At 44.7% G+C, this 23,274-nt stretch overlaps 1 protein-coding gene across 4 annotated transcripts in view; it reads left to right on the plus strand.

Annotated features, from left to right (window-relative positions):
- Positions 1-8,314: 8,314 nt before the first annotated feature.
- Positions 8,315-23,274, plus strand: part of DAAM2 (dishevelled associated activator of morphogenesis 2) — a 117,462-nt gene continuing 102,502 nt past the window's right edge. For 2 of the 4 annotated variants that reach the window (XM_032253631.1, XM_032253632.1), the window contains exon 1: positions 8,315-8,502. In XM_032253631.1, the coding sequence (XP_032109522.1) occupies positions 8,412-8,502 (91 nt within the window). In that variant the 5' untranslated portion in view covers positions 8,315-8,411. Of the gene's footprint in view, positions 8,503-9,956; positions 10,088-10,443; positions 10,774-23,274 lie in introns of those variants that run through there. The other 2 variants (XM_032253634.1, XM_032253638.1) reach the window with 2 other exon arrangements.

A 23,274-nucleotide genomic window follows, 5' to 3' on the forward strand; every position in this document is an offset into this window, starting at 1 on the left:
TCCAGGAGTTCTGTCCTGAGCAATGGAGATTGTATCCATTACTAGAAGTGACAGAAGCAGGATAGGCCCAGGATCAGGCTCATGATCAAAACACCTGATGTGTGATGTGTCTGTGCAGAATGGGGTCCAGTTAAGGACAAGTTGCTTCTGCCTTCTAGGTATTAACAGCACACCTGATACTAGAGTTTGACACCTCCCTGAACAGAGTTTAAGGGCCAGCAGATTGATATTGACCACATAAGTGGTGGGATGAAAAAGACTTTGAAATTTTGAGGCATCCTTTTCCTTCCTAGTTTCAGAAGAACTTATTAAGGTAGAGATTTTCAATTTCTTTTGCTTAATTAGACCTTTACAACAATCCTTTAGGGTGGAGTAATCTTCATCCCATGTTGTTGTTGAAGAGCACTGTATTTGTTAGGATTCTCCTACTAACAGGAGATTCAGAGAAACAACCAACAGGTTTGTAGTATGTGAATATTGAGAGAGAGACTGAATTTAAAGAATTGGCTTATGTATTTACAGAGGCCTGGTGAGTCTAAAATCTGCAGGCTGGAGACCCAGGGAAGCATTGCACTTAGAGTCCTAAGGCAGTCTGCTCACACAGTTCCCTCTTGGGTGTGGGGCTCAGTCTTCGTTCTATTAAGACCTTCAATTGATTGCATGAAGCCTACTTACATTATGGAGGGTGATCAGCTTTATTTAAAGTCCACCAATTTAAATATTAATCTCATCCAAAACCACCTTCACAGAAATAGCCAGAATAATGCTTGATCAACAATCTGGGCACTGTGGCACAGCCACGTGGACACATGAAGCTAACCATCACAAAAACTAGGCTTGAGAAAGTTCCCTGCCATGCTGAGGTCACACAGCAGGGAGAGGCGAGGCTGGGGATTTAACCAAGGTCTTTGGTTCGAACACTTGCATACTCTCTACCATCTGCTATTGTCCACAACAGTAAATCAGAGGAAGGTATATGTTATTTGTGGAGTGTCACATATTTATTAGATGACATATTCATGGGGCCTTCATTTATTCTTCAGAGAGTCTTTACTGAGTGCTCATGCAGTAATAGACTAGAAGCTCTACCCCTGGAGAGTGAGCAAGTGACTTTTGTGAAGCCTGCTTCTCACCATGACAGGCTGGGTCTTGGAAGTATATAGCGAGCTTTGGAAGGCAGGCCAACTATAATGTGCTGTTTGAGAATTCTTCATCAAGCAGGTACAATTTTCCAGATGAGTAGTGTGCTACAAAGAGCCTCACTGTATGTTCTGGGAACATTCCTAGAATATGCAGGTGAAAAATGATGAAACCTCTTTCTTGGGGATCTTGAGAATAGGAGAGACCCCTATAGCAGGGCCCTGTGAGTGACAGGGCTGGGGGTAGGGAGGGAATCAGATGATTTTCGAGCATGTGCGCCTACATCATGGACTCTTCAGGACTCACCAACCTCAAAAACAGCTCCTTAGCACTGAGATCCACATATTTTATGCATTTCTCTTGCTCCTCTTCTCAACAGAGCCTAATTAAGAATGCTTGGGGGCTAGGCGCAATGACTCACACCTGTAATCCCAGACCTTCAGCCTCTCAAGTTGGGAGGATTGCTTGAGACCAGGAGTTTGAGATTAGCTTGGGAAACATAGCAAGACTCCATCTCTAAAAAGGCAAGATTTTAGCAAGGCCTAGTGGTGTGCACCTGTAGTTCTAGCTACTGAGAAGGCTGAGGTGGGAGAATCCCTTGAGCTTAGGAGTTTGAGGCTATAGTGAGCTATCATTTTGCCACTGCGTTCCAGCCTGGGTGACAAAGAGAGACCCTGCCTCCAAAAAAAGAAACACCTGGGCAAGGATGGAGAGGCTTCCCTCTCCCAGACCTAGAACGTTTGATCCTCAGCCTCACTTCCCCTCTTTCCGTCCTTGACATGCCCCCCACCTGCCACCTCTGAGTCTCTGGCCCTATCTTTTTTTGTTGTTTATTTATTATTATTTTTTGAATTGGAGTCTCCTTCTGTCGCCCAGGCTGGAGTGCATGGGTGTGATCTCGGCTTACCGCAACCTCTGCCTTCGAGGCTTAAGTGATTCTCCCGCTTCAGCCTCCCTAGTAGCTGAGATTATAGGTGCATGCCATCATGCCTGGCTAATTTTTGTATTATTATTATTAGTAGTAGTAGTAGAAACGGAGTTTCACCATGTTGGTTAGGCTGGTCTCTAACGCCTGACCTCAACTGATCCGCCCACCTTGGCCTCCCAAAGTGCTGGGATTATGGGCTTGAGCCACTGTCCCTGGCCTGGTTTGTTTTTGAGACGGGGTCTTGCTATGTCACCCCGGCTGGAGTGTAGTGGCATGATCACGGCTCACTGCAACCTTTGTCTGGCCCTATCTTTAATTCTCTGACTCTCTCTTTTATCCAGTCTCATCTTTAATTTTATCCTTTCTCTCACTTTGCCTGAAATGAAGTTACCCAGTATCAATTTCATAGACAGGTTCTCACAGGCACTGCAGAAAAAGGAGTTAACAAGGATATTCTATTTCTCATTCCGTTTGCCACTCCGTTTCTATTTGGTCTGCTGCTGCTAACATCTATCAATTCCACTACATTTTCTTATGACCGTGAACAGTTAGATTGGCCTGTGGTTTCCAAGGGAGGATGGTTACACCATAGTTCCTGATACTAGAAATGAGTCATCGGAAGACTCTCTTATGCCTTAGTAATTTTCCTGCATCCTTTTGTTACAATAATTGTTAACAATGGATACCATTTATTTATTACTTGCCATAGGCTGGGAAATGGAGGCAATAAATAGTTGGAAAAGAGGGATTAAAGTTGGTAGGAAAATGACTGGATATAGATTTGAATGTAGAGATAATGGCTGAATTTCCCAGACAGTTATTAAGCCTGTGGTGGAATTCACAGAAAGAATGAGGTCTCAAGGGGAGGGTCTGTGACAGTCAGAAAAAGGATGGCTGCTGACAGCCCTGGGGAACATTGAGACCCTGGGGGAACAAGAGAACCCAGAAGATGAAGTTTCACAAAAGAAGTTATACCGATAGGGAGGTGTCCATGAGAGACGGGAGTCCTTCAAGAAAGAGGTGGTCTAAGCAGTTCAAAGGGTGTGAGAATAAAGAATGATGAGACTGGATTCATCTAAAAGGCCACAAGACCTTAGAAAGAATGGCTGCGGGGATTCAGGGCAGGATGTCAGAGGGTAGCCGGAGAAGCCAAGGGTGAAGGGAGACAGTGGACTGGGCTTAACTGTGAGTGGATTATGGCACTTTCCAGTTCTGGAATTTACGTGCAATGTCTTTCATCTTGGTTAAATAGAACTCATACTGATGTAGAGGGAATGACGATTCTTCATTGGATGTTTTTGTTGTGTTATTAAAGATGTTGCAGAAACTACATAGAATTGGAATAAGAGGAACTAGGTTGCCGTCTAAAGTCACTTATTTGCTGACTGTGTGATCTTTGGCAGAACGCTAATCAGATGTCTTTTTTAAAACCGAAAAATGGTTTATTTTTGGTGATAATTCCCAAAGTTATGAGGATCAGAGGAGATACATGTTAATGGGCTTTGGAACCCATAAAAAATTATGCTCTTTTTGTTCTTTATTTGAGACAGAATTTTGCTCTGTAGCCTAGGTTGGAGTGCAGTGGCATGATTTCAGCTCACTGCAACCTCCACCTCCCGGGTTCAAGCGATTCTCCTGCCTCAGCCTCCTGAGTAGCTGGGATTACAGGCATGCGCCACCATGCCTGGCTAATATTTTGTATTTTTAATAGAAATGGGGTTTCACCGTCTTGGCCAGGCTGGTCTCAAACTCCTGACCTCAGATGATCTGCCCGCCTCAGCCTCCCAAAGTGTTGGGATTACAGGTGTGAGCCACAGTGCCTGTCCAAGAATTATGCTTTGATCTGCAGTAAAAACAAAAAAAGGCCAGGTGCGGAGATCAAGGGGAGTGGATCACGAGGTCAAGAGATTGAGACCATCTTGGCCAACATGGTGAAACCCTGGCTCTACTAAAAATACAAAAATTTAGCCATGTGTGGTGGTGCACACCTGTAGAACCAGCCAGTCTGGAGGCTGAAGCAGGAGAATGGCTTGAACCCAGGAGGCGGAGGTTGCAGTGAGCCAAGATCGCACCACTGTACTCCAGCCTAGCAACAGAGCAAGACTCCACCTCAAACAAACAAACAAAACCAAGCAAGGAAACTTAAAAACAGAATTATGCTAAAGTGCAAGGCATCATGCTAAAAAATATTATCATATCTGTAAGCCAATGCTCAGTAATTATCCAGTATTATATTTAGGTGGATTGATGAAAAGCATAGTAGGTTAAGATTTATATGTGGCCATAAAGAATAGAAAACTCAATTACAATAACTTAAACACATAGGGGTTTGTTTTTCTCACCTAACAAAAAATCAGAGGAAGGTATAGCCACTTATGGATGGTATCTAGGACCTTGGCTCCTTTGAGCTTTCTGCCCCGCTGCCCTTAAGAGTGTGGCTTTTGTTCTCAAGGTAGCAAGATGGATACTACATCTCAAGGCATCATCTCAATCCTCCAGGAGAGAAGAAATGGGGAAGGAAGATTAGAGAATGTGAAGGGGAATGTTATACGAATCTGACCTTTTCTTTTTTTTTTTTTTTTTTTGAGACGGAGTTTCACTCTTGTTACCCAGGCTGGAGTGCAATGGCGCGATCTCGGCTCACCGCAACCTCCGCCTCCTGGGTTCAGGCAATTCTCCTGCCTCAGCCTCCTGAGTAGCTGGGATTACAGGCACACACCACCAGCCCAGCTAATTTTTTGTATTTTTAGTAGAGACGGGGTTTCACCATGCTGACCAGGATGGTCTCGATCACTTGACCTCGTGATCCACCCGCCTCGGCCTCCCAAAGTGCTGGGATTACAGGCGTGAGCCACCGCGCCCGGCCCTGACCTTTTCTTAAAGAGTGTTTGTGTAAGCCAAAAAAGCAATAGGAGAGAGATCCAAGATGGCTGATCACTAGCAGCTCGGGATTGTAGCTCCCACTGAGAGCGCAGAGAACGAGAGGACGCCACACTTTCAGATCAATTTTTACTGCTCATGCACCAGGTGATTCCCAGCGGAGGAGCCCCACGGGTCGCCAGCGCGACTCTTGCGGCCGGCGAGGCGGTTTTGCCGCTGCCCTGGTGCAGTGGTTCTTGGTGCAGATTAAAAGCACCATCAATCTTAACGCCGCTGTTTTGGCCGGCGCAGTGGGTTGCTCAGATTTTAGCGCCGGGAATCAACAAGTTGGACGTCCATTCAGAAACCCAACTATAAAGACGGTAATTATAAAGACCACAGATGGATAAATCTATAACGAAGGGAAGAAACCAGCCTAAAAAGGCTGAGAATACCCAAAATCAGAATGCCTCTTCCTCTACAGGGGCTCACACTTCCTCATCAGCAACGGAACAAGGCCTGATGGAGAAAGACTGTGTTCCATTAGCAGAAGCAGGCTTTAAAAAGTGGATGATAAAAAACTTCTGGGAATTAAAAGAACTTGTTCTAACCCAATGCAAAGAAACTAAGAACTTCGAAGAAAGACTTGACGAAATGTTAACAACAATACACAATTTAGAGAGGAATATAAGTGAATTAATGGAGCTGAAAAACACAACACGAGAACTTCGCGAAGTATGCACAAGTTTTAACAGCTGAATTGATCAAGCAGAAGAAAGGATATCAGAGGTTGAAGACCAACTTAATGAAATAAAATGTGAAGACAAGATTAGAGAAAAAAGGATAAAAAGAAACGAGCAAAGTCTCCAAGAAATATGGGACTATGTGAAAAGACCTAATCTACGTTTGATAGGTGTACCTGAATGTAACGAAAAGAATCAATCCAAGCTGGAAAATACGCTTCAGGATATTATTCAGGAAAACTTTCCCAACCTAGCAAGGCAGGACAATATTCATCTCCAGGTAATACAGAGAACACCACAAAGATATTCCTCAAGAAGACTAACCTCAAGGCACATAATCGCCAGATTCACCAGGGTTGAAATGAAGTAGAAAATACTGAGGGCAGCCAGAGAGAAAGGTCAGGTTACCCATAAAGGGAAGCCTATCAGACTCACAGCAGATCTCTCAGCAGAAACCCTACAAGCCAGAAGAGAGTGGGGGCCAATATTCAACATTCTTAAAGAAAAGAGCTTTCAACCCAGAATTTTACATCCAGGCAAACTAAGTTTCATAAGCGAAGGAAAAATAAAATCTTTTGTGAACAAGCAAGCACTCAGAGATTTCATCATCACCAGGCCTGCTTTACAAGAGCTTCTGAAAAAACCACTACAAATAGAAAGGAACAACCAGTATCAGTCTTTCTAAAAAATACCAAAAAATAAAGAACATCAACATAATTAAGAACTTGTATAAACTAATGGGCAAAACAGCCAGCTAACATTAAACGGCAATATCAAACTCACATATATTATTATTAATTCAACGAAATCCCCCAATCCAAAGTCACAGACAGGCAAAAAAAGCCAAGACCCATTGGTATGCTACATCCAGACCCATCTCACATGCAAGGTTACACAAAGACTCAAAGAGATGGAGAAAAATTTACCAACCAAATGGAGAGTAAAAATAATAAATAAATAGAAAGCAGGAGTTGCAATTTTTGCTGATAAAATAGAATTTAAAGCAACAAAGATCAAAAGAAGCAAAGAAGGATATTACATAATGATAAAAGGATCAATGTAACAAGAAGAGCTAAAGATCCTAAATATATACGCACCCAATACAGGAACACCCAGATATATAAGACTTATAAAGAGGCTTTGACTCCCACACAATAATAGCGGGAGACTTCAACATCAATATTAGATAGATCAATGAGACAGAAAGTTAACATCGATATCCAGGACTTGAACTCAGATCGGGAACAAGTAGACTTAATTAACATTTATAGAACTCTCCACTTTAAATACACAAAACATACACTTTTATCAGTACCACATCACACCCATCTACAGGTTCAAATGAAATATTGGTTGGCTGCTTGTTAGTTATTTTCTTCCCTCTTTTTTTTTTTCCATGTCTCTATTACTAAACACACTTACAGGCATACCCATTTTTAGACTGCATTCTAGCCCGGGCAATAAAGCAACACCCCAGTTCTCTCTCCCTCTCCCTCTTCCTCTCCTTCATTTTTTCTTTTTTTTTTTTTATTCTTTATCTTTCTTCCTTTCTCTCTTTCTTAAAATAAATAAATAACTTCTAAGAATTGAAAAAAAAAAAAACAGGTAGGCCTCTAATGTGAGTGACATACTGCTTAAATCAGAGAACTGTTGCATAAGAACCGGAAAAAAAAAAAAAGAAAAAAGCAATATATAAGAGGCAGAAATAAAAACAGGAGAGAGCTATGGATGCATGCAGATACCCACTGCAGCATTATCAGACATAAAAGAGCTTCGATAACTTCACAATAGGGGAAGGAAAGCATATTACATCATAGCATCAAAGTGCAATGTCACACAGTGAGAATAGTTACAATTATGAGGATTTTATGGAAACACGGAAAATGCTGAGAAGATGTACAAAATATAAAATTTCGGCCAGGCACAGTGGCTCATGCTTGTAATCCCAGCATTCTGGGAGGCTGAAGCGAGAGGACTGCTTAAGCTCAGGAGTTTGAGATCAGCCTAGGTAACATAATGAGACCCTATCTCTACAAAAAATAAAAAATTAGCAGGGTGTGGTGGCATGCACCTGTAGTCACAGCTACTTGGAAGGCTGGGTGAATCGCTTGAACCCAGGAGGTCAAAGTTGCAGTGAGAGATGATTGTGCCACTACACTCCAGCCTGGGTAACACAGCAAGATCCTGTCTAAAAACAAAAATAATGAAATTTCATGTAAATAATGAGTATATCTATATTAAAATATGCACATAAAATATACGCATGAGGAGAAAAATTGGAAGGCAATATACAAAAAATACAAATAGCTTTGTGCCAGGCATGGTGGCTCCTGCCTATAATCCCAGTGCTTTAGGGGGCCAAGGTGGGTACATCACTTGAAGTCACAAGTTTGAGACCAGCCTGGGCAACATGGCGAAATGCAAAAAAAAAAAAAAAAAAAAAAAAAAAAAAAAAAGAGTGTTTGTGTAAGCCATCCTGTCTTCTGCATTCCAATCTCACTGGTCAGAACTGGGTCTCATAGCAATCGCAAGCTACTAGGGAGTCTGGGATGGTGAATATTGTAGATTTCTAGCTTCTTTATATTCTTCTTTTGTATTTTTAATAGAAATGGGGTTCCACCATGTTAGCCAGGCTGGTCTCCAACTCCTGACCTCAGATGATCCACCCACCTCGGCCTCCTAAAGTGCTGGGATTACACTCATGAGCAAAGTGAGAAAGGCAAGAGAGAAGGAGTTTGTCAATGGCTTCCGGAAACCAATTTGCAGGGTCTACTGAAGAACAGAGCTCATCGTGCCAGTGGAGCCTTGATATGAGCGAGGAGATGGAAGGAGGTAAAAGTGGGGTATTATGCTGGGGAGAGCAACCCCACAGTGACCACACAGCAGCTCTCTGCTACAGGGTCCTCAGTGGCTTGGATCAAAACAGTGTGGCTGGCCCCTACGGACAGGCTCAACCTTAAGACTTGGCTCCTTCTGGCAATCAGCTCTAACTAGCTGCTGCCAAAGAGGTAAACACATTCCAAGTCCTTGAGTCCCTGCTGCGCTGTAACTGTGGTTAAAACACACCCCCACCTCTACCCGGTTTGGACTAATGAAAAGTTCACTATAGTTGTGTTTTAATGATGATTTGCAGTTATCCGTGCCCCTTCCCATTCATGGTGCGATGAATACCTAATTACTTGTGTTGTCTAACCATGTAAGTATTTTGCATTTCACGTGTATCATTTTAAGTTAATTCTCCAATCCTTGGGAACCATGAAGGATAACGCATTACATTCTCTTTTTTTCCTCTGGAAGGATGGTCCTTAAGCCAAGCCATTTCCCTAAGCCCCTTTGGCCAGGTTGGAAAAACAGATGACCACTGATCCAGAACGACCACTGAACACCCAGAAAACCCTATACAGGTCCTCACCCAGTGAGGGCACCATTTGCTTGCAGAAGGAGCTAGGGGAAATAGGAAACAGAGAAGATCAAATACTGCCCGTGAGGGTATTGCCAATCCCAGAGAGGACAATTACTCCTGACCAAAGCAATCTCTAGCTCAGTCAAGGAGACAGACCACAATCACATTTTAAAAAAAACTAAAAGCAAAGTTTAAAAGTATGAATAAGAACTGTTGTAAACTGCTTAAACTATGCATATAAGCAATGAAATAAGATGAATTGACTGGCGCTGAGTTGGAAAAGCTATACAGAGGCATGGAGTGTGGAACATAATTTAATAAAAATAAACTTAAAAAAAAATATATATATATATACACACATATACACTCCCCAAAAAGAAATGGAAAAGTTGTTAGGGCGTGGATCAGGGCTCCTAATTGGCTGTTTTGTTGTGCCTGATTTCGCGCCGGTCTTGCCCAGCAGCCCTCTGGGACACACTGTCCAATGCAGGGACACTTTGGGGAGGGACAGGAGATTCCTTGGCACCGGAACCTCGACCTCCGAGCCAGCCTCAGACCAGGCCTTTTCCCGTGGCCCAAAGGATGAGCGAGGGAGAAACCCGCTGCCCAGGTGGCCACTTTTGCCTCCTTGACCCTTCCATGTTTCCAAAACAGAGCCCCCCCCCCCCCAGGAGGCTCCCTGCCAAAGTGGGGAACAGCTACCCTCATTGTGCGCCTCGCTCTGCGGAGGCGCCTTCCCCCCGCCTCCGTTAGGTCTGAAAGTGTGAAAATTACAAATCCCAAGAAACTGCAATCAGAACTCTACCTAGGGAAAATTCAGAGTATCCTTGCCATAAATATCCCGCTCCAAGACGCCTGACGTCAGAGCGGGGCGGGCGGACCGGCGCGAGGCCGGGCCTGGAGGGGCGGCAGCCGCGGCTTCTCCGGGATAGCGCGGAGCACGCAGGAGCGAGCGGAGCGCGGGCGGCGCCGGACCTCGGGCTGCGGGAGCGCGGGCGCCCTGGGGTCCTCGGAGTAAGTGCGGCCGGCCCTGGCGCTCCCCGTTGGGGGGTCGGGGCCGCGGGAAGCCCTCTCCACCGGGCTCCCACACTTCTCTCCCCTCTGCTTTCTTTAGCATGCCCCGCCGCGGGGCTTGGGGAGGCTGCGGCTCCGCAGGCTGGCGGTTTTGTTTCTCCAAAGTGTTTGCAGGAGCCGCCGACCCCGGAGTGGGCTCCCAGGGCCGCTGTGTGTGTTTGCGTGTGTGTGTGTATGGGTGTGATTGCGTGTGTCTCTGTACCGGCACATCGGGACACAGGAAATGTCTTTGGAAAACTTTTTAAAAATGTTTCTTTTGCGGCTTTGAAACTGGATTCGTGGTTGTCACAAGTGGACAAACACTGAAGCCACCCCCCCCAAACTGACCAGTTTTTGGTGATGGTTTTCCGGATTCGGCTTCAACCTTCGCTTGGCTGGGCTGAAGTCTTCACAAGCCCCCAACTCCCACTTGCAGGCCTGGCCTCTGGCCAGCGGGCAGGGCAGCCGTGAGTTTCTTGTTTTCAGTGGCAGTGGGACCTGAGCGGGGGAAGGAGCATCCCAGGAAAGGGGTCCCCGGACTCCGGGGCTCTCAGCACCTGTGGTCGCAACCCAACCTCAGGCCCTGACCTTACCAGGTGTTGGGACTCTGGCTTAACCAGAGAAGGAGGGACGTGGTCTGGCGGCAGGTAATTTTGTGAAGAGGATGAGAAGGATGAGGGGGAGGTGGTGGTGGCGTTCAGGACGCTGTGGCCCTGTGTCCAACCGTACCTTGGGATCTGGATGGATGTTTCTGCCACATGGCCACGGTGGTGGAGGCCCGTGCCAGGTTCTCTGGGAGTGCCGTGTGTGGTGCCCCAAACAAGATGCAAGCTCCTAACATAACGAGACGTGTCTGAGCTGTGGGGTGGAGGAAGGGGGGCGGTGGGGGAGAGGGAAAGAGATTTTTATCAAAATTGAACACAGATTGCTGAGGTCTGGGCTTCATTTAACTCTTCTCTCTCTGCCTCGGCCACTTCTCCACAGTTTTGGAGTGGATTTGGAATGTCTCTCGGAGGGTGGGAAGGAAAATCACACCTCTCCAGAAAAGAGTCTCCATACGTTTTCCTTGATGCTCACATGGGAGTGAAGGCAGCTTCCCATCTTCAAAAAGTTCAAAGTCTTGTGTTTTCCCTCTTCTGAGTTTGATGTCAGTTTCTTGAGTTTCTTTGCAAAGCCACCGACGCAGGGGATGGATATTCCCTAGGGCCTAGGGCAGAAAGTGTGCTCTGCTGAGAGTGGGAGAAAAGGAACGTTGGGGCTGTATGGGTCGTCAGCCCTGAGTAGCACAGTGCCAGGCACTGCCTGTCAGTAGCTGGGTTCCACAAAGCAGTGACTACAGACAGCCTGAATTTTCAGCTTTGCTCTAGCCAGGTCTCCGGTTTTGTATTTTGCAGTGGAGCCAACCTACGATGTTTGGGTGGGAGGAAGATTACTGGACTCTCCCTATGTCCTAGAAGAATGAGAGAATGAAGGGACAGGGAGGAAGTCTGGATGTAAAAACAGCCCCACACACAGGAAGTTAAGATTCGGGAAGGATTTTAGAAAGTATAGAAATTGACCTCCAGGGAAGCTTCATAAAAGATGGAGCAGGCAGCAATGTCAGGCACAGACTCATTTAACCTCAGAAGTATGTTGTCAACTAAAGTGGAATGAAGAAGGAGGGCAGTGTAAACAAGGGTGCATGTAAACAGGGGTGACTGGTCCCCATGAGATGCACATGCCTGCCTGTGTTTACACATACATGACTGTGTGGGGATGGCCACAGCCTCAGGCATGGGAGGAAAAATGGTCCATTTCTTCATATGTGCTGGGAACTCTGTCTAACCCCCATTTCTTCCTTTATGCAAACAACTGTGCTATTATTGTCTTGCTCCCTGGTAGTTGCAAACTCTGGCTCCTAACTCCCAGCTGAGTTTTCAGAGCTTTTCCTTCAGTGCCTTGGATGCTGAGGGAATACTCGTGCCCCCATCAGGACAAAAAGAGGAGAGAACATTCTCCTGGACATTAGAACTTAGAGATTCAAGGGCTCAAGAAGGTGGAGGTTGTGCGAGCAGGGCCAATAGGAAGGCCTGTGAATGATTTTGCTTTGGGTGGGTGTGGGGGAAGTTGAAATACTATTGCTTGCTGTGAGAATGTGTTGTCTCCTCAGTCGTCTTTCCTAGATCTCTGTCTCCAAAGTTTTTGATACAAAGCAGGTTAAACTCCTCATTACTGAATAGCCTTGATCCAGGGGTAAAGAATGGAGATAAGGAGTAAGTACAGGTAGTAGGGAAGGCATAGAGATAATGAAGGATGAGGCTTGCTTCTTTGATTTTAGCGGGGTCAATGGAAGTAACAAGTTTAAATGTTCTCGTTCATTTCTATTATTTAAAAATAGAAAACTAAATACCCAGGGTTCAGAAGGGACCCCTCAGAGCAGGATTCTCAGAAATACTCTTATCCCAGCATACAACTCCTTAGGGAGAGGTAGGGAGCAAGAACTGGCCTTTCAGCTCTTTCTACATGTGGGGTTTCTCTAGGGATCAGTGGAGTCATGACGCTTTTGGGCTTGCACTAGGAGACATTTCACCAGCATCAGAGCTGGGACGAATTCTCAGGCCATGGATGCCTAGACTGACATTGAAGCCTTCTTGTGGCTTATTCTATCAGCTCAATCTTCTGGCCAGCTCTTTGGTCATTTTTGAGATTAGATTAATTAGATGGGATGCTTTCTGAGGCATCCTTGAAGGTCCAAAGGGCAAACACAGCTGGCAGAAAGAACAAGTTGGAGGATGTCCTTGGCTTTGATAGCAGATGACCCTCTAGATCTCAACAGCTGGAGACTCTGTGTCAAGGATTCTGTGTCATTCAGCCCTGGACTTCAGAGGCAGCCTGACACAGTGCAAGGAGTGCAGATTTCTGATCAGCTGCCTGGAGAGAGAACTGTGACCTATATACAAATTAGTAACCTGGGCTACATGACTTATTGCTTCTGAGCTTCAGCTTCCTCATCTGTAAAATAAGGATAGTATTTACCTCCCCAGGTTATAAGTGTGCATAGACAACATTTATGCACAAAGACTAAGAACAGAGCTCAGAATGTTGTAGACCCGCGATAAAGGGAATGCTGTATTTTTATTTTTCCATTTTTCAGCCATCAGGAGCCAGTATTGCTTGGAAAGAACCTGTCCCCAAATCTAGCTACATGTTTTCCGTGATTGAAGGCCAGTCGGTGGAGTTTCTAGGGCTCTGGTCACCCTTACTTCCTCCCTCTAGAAAAGATGACCAGTGAAGATTTTCCATGAGCATTCCTGGTCCATTATCCTGAGGGGTGGGAGAGGAGGAACCAGGTATCCTAGATGTCTAGCCTAGAAATCACTCTTGTGTTTGTGCTCCCTAGGGAGGGAGAAGGACAGAAGCACAGATTGTTTATGTATGGTGGGGAGGGGAAAGGTAGGGAGGTGGGGGCAGGGCAGGAGGGTCAAGGACCAGTTGAGCCTTGAAGGATAAGTGTGAGGTCAGAGAGCGGCTAGGCAGCCACTTCTTGTCAAGGGTGCCCAGGTCAGAGTAATGGAAGAACCTGATGGGTTGTAAAGAAAGAAAGCTTTAGCCATGGTAAACATCTCCAATGGGTACGGGGTGGGAGGCTGCCCCCTGAACCCTGACTGATACATTATCCAAGGGAGTGACTACTCCAAAGGAAAAAAGGAGCATCCGATGTTAGAGAGCAGCTGCAGTTCCTCTTGGATCATCCCAAACCTTCTAAGTTATCCTTCAAGTTGACATTTAAGACTCTGAAGATCACATTTGTTTTTGTTTTGTTCAAGCTCCCTCTTTAACCATGGCCTGGGATGACTTTGTAGCTTTTAAGAGGCTCAACCAGTGGCCAACTTCTCTTGCGATGGCCCAGAGTGGGGGTCAGTGAATTCCTCACTCCTGGCAGCATCTATTTCTCCAACTCTCTCCACATTTTTCGTTTTTTTTTTTTTGTTGTTGTTGTTGTTGCTTCATTACGAGGTTCTAAAATTGCACAGTCAAGATGCTGTGGGGGGAGGAAATAAGTGACTGTTCTTGGAACCTGTGCAGCCTTATGCTAGCACTGGCCAAGGCTTATCAGACTATGGCTGTTAATAGCTGTTATGGGTTTCTTTCTGGGCTCCCCCTTCCAAAAAACAAAACAAAACAAAACAAAAAACAAAAGAACCTGGAAAAAATGAACTTTAGGCAGTTTGGTGTCTCTTTTAATCTGGGCCAAAGAGGAACTGAATTATTTGTGGTACATCTTGTGGTTCCAAGGAAGAGCTTTAGAATCAAGCAGGCAGAGATTGAGTTCTGGAACCACCAGGTCACAAGCTTTCTAACCTCTCTGAGTCTTCTTTATCTGTTAAATGAGAACAATAACTGTTCTCATTTCCCAGGGTTGTTCTGAAGATGAAATGGAATGATACATGGGAATAAGCTAGCAAACTGCTCAGTAAAATGTTAATGCTATTTCCCTCTCCAGTTCTAAGTTCATGAAAGTACATGGGTTCAGACATTTGTCCACAAGTCAAAGTAAATAAGCTACTTATTCAAGGATTAACAACTGTGCTCAGAGGTCAGATAGCTCAGCCTGGAGATGGAGACCCTTTATTCAAAAGTGGGGCACAGAACAGTGTTCCCCATGCCAAGCAAATGGCAGCCCCATGTGACCCTCTATTGGAATAAAGGAAAGGCCACCAGCTCACTCACCCATGAATTTGGGCTATTTGGTGAGCTCTCCATAGAGCTTGTTTAAAAAAATCTCAAACACTGTCCTGAGAGTCAAGGTCAAAATTGAGCACAGAAATCATTGAGGCAGTACCTAACATTAAAATCTAATAATGTCACAATGACAGCAGTACTTTAAATTTATATAACATTGTACCATTTGAAAGGTACATTGTCTCATTTAAACTTCATTGACAATCCTATGAGATTGACATTAACCATATGTCATAGCCCAAATTCTGAGGACTTAAAAACATATTTCACACAGTAAGTAAGCAGAATAAACAGAAAATAAATTCTTCCCCAAGCAGTGGGTCTCAACCCTGGTTGTACATTAGAATCACATGGAGGAGCTTGTAAAAGTGTCAGTACTTGAGCCCACCCCAGACCAATTTAATTAGACTCCCCGGGAATGGAACCTAGGCATCCATAGTTCTACAAGCTTCCCAGGTGATCTGAAGTCTAATTTGAGAATCACTGATCTAAGAGACGAGTGAAAAGCACCAAAGTTGGGACCCAGGGTACCAGGCGTGGGAAAAAGAAACAGCCAAGACTTTGGCAGGATTTAAGCCCTATGATGGTGAGGACTTTGTTCTCCCTGTATCCTTGGAGCCTAGGACAGTGCCAGCTACAAGGTAGGTGCTCAGTAAACACTGGCTAGATGAAAAGAATGAATAAAATACTGTAGGTTAGAAGTTGCCAATTTCAACAGTCAAATCCAGCCTGTCACCTTGTTTTATAGATACAGTTTTAGTGGAAGACAGCCATCTTCATTCATTTGTATTTTGCCTGTGGCTGCTTTCATGCTGCAATGACAGTTGAGTAGATGTGACAGAGACTGCGTGGCCTATACAGCTGAAAACATTTACCATCTAGCATTTTACAGAAAAGGTTTACTGGTTCCTGCTCTGGATCCCAGACATGAACAGGGCAAGTATAGTAACTTAGGGAAGGTCATTACCGAATGGTCATTGAGAATATGAGCTCTAGAATCAGATAAGCCTATGTATGATTCCTGGAACACTTATCTATTAAAAGAGCTTGCAAATTATTTCACCTCTCTGATGCTCAGTTTTCTCATCTGAAAAGTGGGGATGAAAATAAAATGGCACCTCCCTCATGGGATGATTGTGAGGATTGTCAGCCCCTGACTGAGGGTAGCATTAGCTATAACTATGGTGGTTGCTGTAGTTACTAGCAGTCAGCCGCATAGAGAACTAACTAGACTAAAGTCAAGATCTAAATCTGGTATCACAAGGTAGATCAAGGGATGTGGTAGGAAAAAACAAGCAGTCAGTAAGCTTCTGTGATGAAGAAATGCTAATGTGAGATTTCTGAGATAAAAAGTGTCCTTTTAAGACAATACAGATCAGGTCCCAGGAGGTGTGAGTGAGGTGCTTTTGTGTGATCAGTTGCTGTGTTGATCAGCAATCCCCATCAGTTCTCAAGGGTTAACTGCGGTTTTATTACACCAAATCTATTCTCAAGAACAGTGCACCTCTATATGCTTCTTCATAGTTCTTTTTACCTGGAAATCCTTGCCTCAATCCTGGTCTTCCTGATCTACTCAGCCTCCAAGACCTGCACAGGTGTTCCCCTTTTTCTCAAATTCCCTCTGCAAGACTCATTCCAACCCTCTTTTCCTCCATACTCTTATGAACCTGGCACACAATTCTGTCATCACATTTAACACGTTGCATTACTGCTGAGGAAGGACCAAGTCTCTGTCATGCTTTCTACAAGTTTGCAGCTCATAAAAGTCAAATTGCATTGTAGAATTGATGCCTGGAAGCCAAATTGTGTCAATTAGGCTCTTAATTCCAAGGCAATCATGTCTGAGTTTGAGGAATGAGTAGGACTTGCCCAGGTGTGATGGGCTTGCAGTAGCTAATCTCCATAACCAGAGGGACAAGAGCTGCCCAGGTTATAGACTATGGTGGATGCTTTGTTTCTCATTCCTCCAGTCTTTGGTGGCTCCTGCCCTTAGGACACTTTTAGAGGGTAGCCAGGGACAGGGAAAGATGGAAGAAACTTAAAACCCACTCTTTGATTTCTGGTCAGCAGATGTGGTGAAAAGTAGGGTTTTGGCTTCTCTGGGCTTTTCATGGATATGTGCCAAGATAACTGGAAGTTGGTTTGGTATGTGCCAAGAGAATTGGGATTCGGCTCTTTCATTAGCACCGTAATGGAAGTACGGCCACAAATAACAGCAAACAAATAATGCACAGTTTTGCTGTGTGACTACAGAATGTCTTACGTAGGTTTTATAGATTTTAGTGGTGGACTTATTTTGGTGGCAGACATATATTGTGTGTAGAATAATGTAAAAATGAAGTTCTATTCTGATGGTAAAGGGGAGGGCACAGAAAACTCTTCACCTTGAATTAAATATTTCTTTTGATCATCCCCAAATAAACGTTTGGGAGCTGCCTCCTGAGAGAGGAAGGAGGAGAGGCAATGAAATACTATTTATCTATAGGCTCCACTATGCTCATGACACTAGGCAAGGCATTTTAAAAAATATATTCTTTATTTGATTTTTGCATATTATGAAGGTAATTCTCTCTTGCTTAAGCAAGTGAATTAATATCATTCAAAGATATATGAAGACAAGTAGAAATGTATCCACCCCCATCTCCACCCTGGTAATTAATGTTAATAGCCTAGTCATTTGTCCTGCTGTAACTTTTCATTTGTCCTTACAAATGCCTACTGGTGTATATATAGGATGGAGGAGTCTTGCTTGAGTATTTTTCACTGAAAGTGAATCTTACTGTACACATTACTCTGTAGCATATTTTTATTCCCCTTGACTATTTGTCAAGGTCATCCTTCACTGGATGTAACTCATTTTTATTTTTTCTGACCTCTTTATGCCTAGACTTACACAGCTTTACATATTTGGGATCACATTATTCTTGCTGAGGTGTTCATTTTGTCATCAGTCAGGTGTTAAACATGGTTTCATTCTGGATGATCACTAGTTTGGGTCCCTGAGCTGCCAGATCAAGCATCGTCCATCACCCAGGCAAGCTTTGCTGTGGCTCTCAGGCTGTGTGATGGACGTACACAGCCTGCTGACCACCCTGGAGTGTGACTACATGATGTGCATGGCCTCCTTGTGTCTACTGGGCCTGGGGTGGCTATCAAGCATCAGGCCCTCATGGCTGCCCTCCCTACTCTTCAGAGTTAGGCTTGCCTCCTTGGAGCTCCTTAATTACTGACTATGCAGGAAACATAGCAGGCTGATCAATGAGATTGGAGAACTGTTTTGATGGAGCAAATCAGGCGTTGTAGTATAATGGTCAGGCATGTAGGCCTTGCACTCAAATTGCCTGGCTGAGTCCACATCCCTGTGTAGTGGACACTGGGCTGTACTCTCTGACCAGTCCCTTGAGGACTGAGTTCCCAGCTGCAGGGAGTGCTGACCATGGGTCTCCTTATAGCCCTGGCTAAAGAGACTTGCTGTGTCGGGCAGTCCTGCCCATGCTTCTCTCCTGGGTCACCCTGAAACCAATGATGGGCGGGGGGAGCTGTGACTGCCTGGCCCCTCTGTCCCAATGTGGGACAATTATCAAGGGTGTCCCAGCTTCAGGGGTCCCCGTGGGGTTGGCTGAAGCCTCAGCTGAAGATACATCCCAGTGCCATTTCTCCCTCTGTCCAGTGCTGCCCCCAACCTGCCCTCCTGTCCTGAGGCCTTGACTCTAGGAGCCCTTCCTAACAAGCCTGCTGCCCTTGTACACTATGCCAGAGTCTGCCTCCAAGAAGAAACCCTATTTGTCATTTAATAACTTGCCCAGTAAGTTATGAACCTTGTCTGGGCTTCAGTTTTCTTATCTGTAAATTGGAAATGTTACAGATTTCCTTCCTCACAGGGTTGTTGAGACTGTTAAATGGGGAGATGCATATTAAGTCCCTGGCACAGTACCTGGAAAAATGCTACAAGTTTTAGCAATTTCACATGAAATTGTTTTGGCAGAGTCCATTATTTTCTAGGTAGTTGTTGGTAGCTATGTCAGAATAGGAAAAAGTACATTTTTCCCCCTGTGCTTTATTTTGTGTGCTTTTTAGGTGACCCTCAACTGATTTCTCTACAAATAGGCTTGTGTCAACACTGGGCAGACCGAATGAATGTCTTGACTTTTATTGCCAAATTTGCTTTTGTTCCCCCAACCCCATGCTCATCTGAGGGGTGTGGATGTTTCTGGGTGGAAGCACAGTCAGATGGCCTTGTTGTCCACCTGCCTGGAGACAAAGGGCTAGACACCTTGACCTTTGGGAACACCTCTCTACCTCACCTGTGCTTCTGCAGTATGAAGGGGGTGCTCACAAGGGACCCCGCTGGCCCACTGGGAACTGCCATCCTGTCTTTGTGCTTACTCATGTCATGCCTGCATGATTCTCGGCCAAATCTGATTCCTCCTGGTGGGTGTTTGTTTCTTGCTCCTTTGTCCCAAGCACAGGCGGTCTTTGGTGCTATGCTTTGAACATTTCGCCTTTCAGGTTATGTACACTCATTGTCCATCCCAAATGCCAAAGCAAAGCTTGCCTGTGTGATGAATGCTTGATCTGCCAGACTCCAGGATCCAGACTCACAGCTCATGTCTGACCACATTCCCGGGGGTCAGTGTCAACACTCCCTTGTTTCCTCCCAGACACCCCTGCCCCCCAGCCTCAAGTTCCCTTGACCAGGGCAGGGAGGGGAGAAAGTGATTCCAGGTCAGTGGGGAGATACGTCAATATTTTCACGGTGCCAGAGCCAGCTTTGAAGTTATTTTGAAACAAATTCAGTTTCTGTGGACTTTGGGCTGCAGAAGGATCAAGCCATTATAACTCTCTATTTCTTTTGTAATCTCTGTCAGTGTATTAATCAGACTGTTTCTCACCAGGAAGCGTTGCACTAGCAGCTGGCCAAAGATAGAGTTAGGAACTGCTTGGCCCTTCCAAGTCACAAAGTCAATAAGTTACCATCCCCACTGTCCTGAACAGATGTAGTGTTATTGATGCCCGTGGCTGCCTAAATGGAAGCTGAGGCTGACAGCTGATAAACAGACCAGGTTTCTCAACTGCTAGAGGCAGCATAAGGCTGTGTTTCAGAGCACGGGCCCTGGATTCAGATGGCCTCGGCTTCAATTCTGGCTCCACTTCTTGCTAGCTATGTGACCTTGTACCAGTTCCTTTATTTCTCTGTGCCTTAGTCTCCCCATCTGCAAAGTAGATTGTTTTGGAGGTAAAGTTGATACCTTACTTGGTTTAAAAAAAAAAAAAAAGGAAGAAGAAAAAAAGTCCTTGAAATTATGTCTGGCACATAGTAAGCCCTAAGAAATGTTAGTGATGATGAAGATGATGGTAGTGGTGGTGAAGACAGTGAAGAACAGTCACCACATCTCATTAGGCCTTTCCCTGGCATCCTGCACAGTGTCTGGCGCAGAGGTGGGGCTCAACAAACCTTTATTAAATAATACATCACACTGCCTTTTGCTAAGTGTGTACTGCCTACCTGGTCCACTCAACTCTCTACCAAAGAAAGAAATATACTCTCCATTAAAACATTTTAACTTTTTATTGAAGCCCAACATAAATCATAAAAAGTACACAATTTTTGAGTATGTAGCGCAAGAGATTTCCACAAACTAAACATCCTCCCAGCACTCCAGCCCTGCCCAAGAAGCCCCCTTGTGCTGTTCTCTGGTTACTACCCTTCCATAATCTTGACTTCTATCACCATAGATCAGTTTTGCCTTTTCTTGTACTTCATATAAATGGAATCATACAGTGGGTGTTTATTTGTGTCTGGCTTGATTTGCTCACGGTTATGTCACTGTGTACATCATTCTCATTGTTGCATGGTAGTCCATTATGTGCATGTAACACACTTCATTTTTCCATTTTTCTGTTGATGGGCATTTGGGTGGTTTCCAAGTCTGGGGGTATTGTGAGTAGCCTTGCTGTGAACATTTGTGCACTTTTAGGTGAACGCATGAATGCATTTCTCTTGGTATGTTCCTGGGAGAATTGCTAGAGCATCCAGAATGCGTATGCCCAGCTTCGGGAGGTATGGCCCAAGTTTTATGAAGGAGTTGTGCCATGTTTTGCATATTCTTGACAGATGAAAAAGCTGTTCCAACTCAGTAGTGCAGAGGCTTGACAGTGATATATGGGGGTTCCTGAGACATTCACAGCTCCCATGCTCTATCTGAGAGTTCACATGTTCTAGAAAGTCTGCTGGGGTAGGCAGTCCTCTAAGAACTGGGCACTGTGTCAGGTGTTTTCACTTACTATTTCACCAAATCCTCAGCAATCCCATGAGATGGGGATTATCACTCTCTTTTTCCAGATGAGGAGACTGAGGTTCAGATGAGAAAACTTGAATGGCTTGCCTAAGACGTTAGAGGCAGAAACTGTCAGGGTCAGGATATAAAACAGGATGCCTGAGTCAGAAGCTCGTGCATAGTGGATCCCATGGTGAGTCGTTTTGGCCTCAATGCTAACTCTGGAAGGAAACACAAACACAGACTTGGGGGCTGTCTTCCTAGAACTTGTGCAGGCTGTGGGGTGGGGGCTCTGAGGAGAAGCCCCTTAAAGAGGAGCAGACATAAGCAACTCAATGACCTTGGGAAGCCAAATCGTTTTCCTGCCCAGGGGCTACTGGAGAATCATGAATTTCCTGGAAGGCAAAGGCGACCATATAATTTACTTTCTAAACCAGGACTCTCAAGAGTGAAAGGGGATTAACTGGATGGGACACTGGGGGGAATAGTCACAGACTGAGACTGTCCTGGGCAGCCTGGGACGATGCTCACCCTCTGGAAGTCTGAGTGGGCATTGCTGTCCTGGTCAGTGGGGCTGTGCAGGTTATTTTTGACTCTTTCAGAGCACTGTGTTTCTGGAGTTTGCCCTGATGTAGTATCCTCCCAGCCTCCTCTGTTTATGGGAAGAGTCTGGTGGAGCCTGGCTTTTTTCTTCCCCTCTCCACACCATTTCCTGTTCAAATGGGGCTCTGACAAGGTGAGCTTCCTTTCTCAGAGTCAGTTGCTATGGAGACTCTTCTGTTAACAGATTTGATACTCCTAGAAGGCTAGGACTGTGCCTAAGTCACTGTGGTGTTTACAGTGTCTGGTGGCAGACACAGAGTTAGCACTCAGGGGAAACTTGTTGACCGCATATATCAATTACCCATGTGTGTATTCATTTACTTGCTCATTCATAGTCCATAAATAAGAGCTTGGTTTAGATTCTTTTCTTTTTTTTCTGAGCTGACGCACATTGCACTGGTCCAGAAACAGAAATCGGGGTGTGTGTGTGTGTGTGTGTGTGCGTGCGCGCGCACACGCGCGCTTATGCATGCACACATACACATGCAAAGGACAAAGAATAAAAGGGATCAACTTAATTAGTAACAAAAGATGTGGTATCATGGGACTTGATGTCAGGACTTAGGTTTGAATTCCAGCCTTCCTCTAATTAGCTGCACCGTCTTAGATCAGCATCTGAGCATTTCTGAGCCTCAGTTTTAGTCATGCGTGAAATGGAAATGACAGAAACGCTGGTGGTACCAGCCTAAAGTGAGTCTGAATGGTATAAAGTATATGAAAAGTGCTTGGCACACTGCAGAGTGCTGCATAAGTGTTTTTTGTTAATGCTTGTGGTCATTCAACAAGTATCTGGGAAGCTGCCTGGTGTGAGACACTGTGTGCTGAGTCAGGTGTTGCGAAGTGAATTCTGGTGAGCAAAATTCCCTCCCACCTCCAGAGCTCCAGTCTGTTAAAGCGAGGTGACTACATATGAGGCAGACCCCTGTGACTGGGAACTTTTATTAATAGGAAAGGAATCAGCAAATTCCTCAAGGCCTTAAGGATTTGATGTGGGTTTCCGCGATAGGTTGCAAAGGATAATTAATTTCTTATTAAGCCTACAGCTGTATTTTCACCAGAACAACAGCAAGAAGCATCTAAGGGCTTATGTGTTTCTGGCAAGAGCTTTGGTATAGCACAGTGATTTCTAGTGCAGATCCCAGGAGTCAAACTAGTGGGATCTAAATTCAAATTTCACCGCTTGCTAGGAGTGTAGTCTTGGAAACTGAGTCTCAGTTTCCTCATCTGTAAAATGTTGATGGTAACGATACCTACTCCCAAATAAGGATAAAATTAATATATGTAAAGTACTTAGAACAGTGCCTGGAACATAGTATGTACTCCGTAAGTATGTATTATTCTTTGCCACATAATTTTCTTTCCATTGGAATGCTAGGTATTATATACTACGTGGTGCTACTGCACCATATGGAGGAGGAAAGATCATTTTGAGTTGGAGTAGGTAAGGGAAGGTTTCCTGAGAAAGAAGTATCGTAAGATATTTTTTTTTTTCTATTTGCAGATGTCATGATCATTTGTTTTTTTTTTTTTTTTTTTTTCCATTTA

The sequence above is a fragment of the Sapajus apella genome, unplaced genomic scaffold (assembly GCF_009761245.1).
Source record: "Sapajus apella isolate SASKATOON/1434 unplaced genomic scaffold, GSC_monkey_1.0 scaffold83, whole genome shotgun sequence".
Taxonomy (NCBI): Eukaryota; Metazoa; Chordata; class Mammalia; order Primates; family Cebidae; genus Sapajus; species Sapajus apella.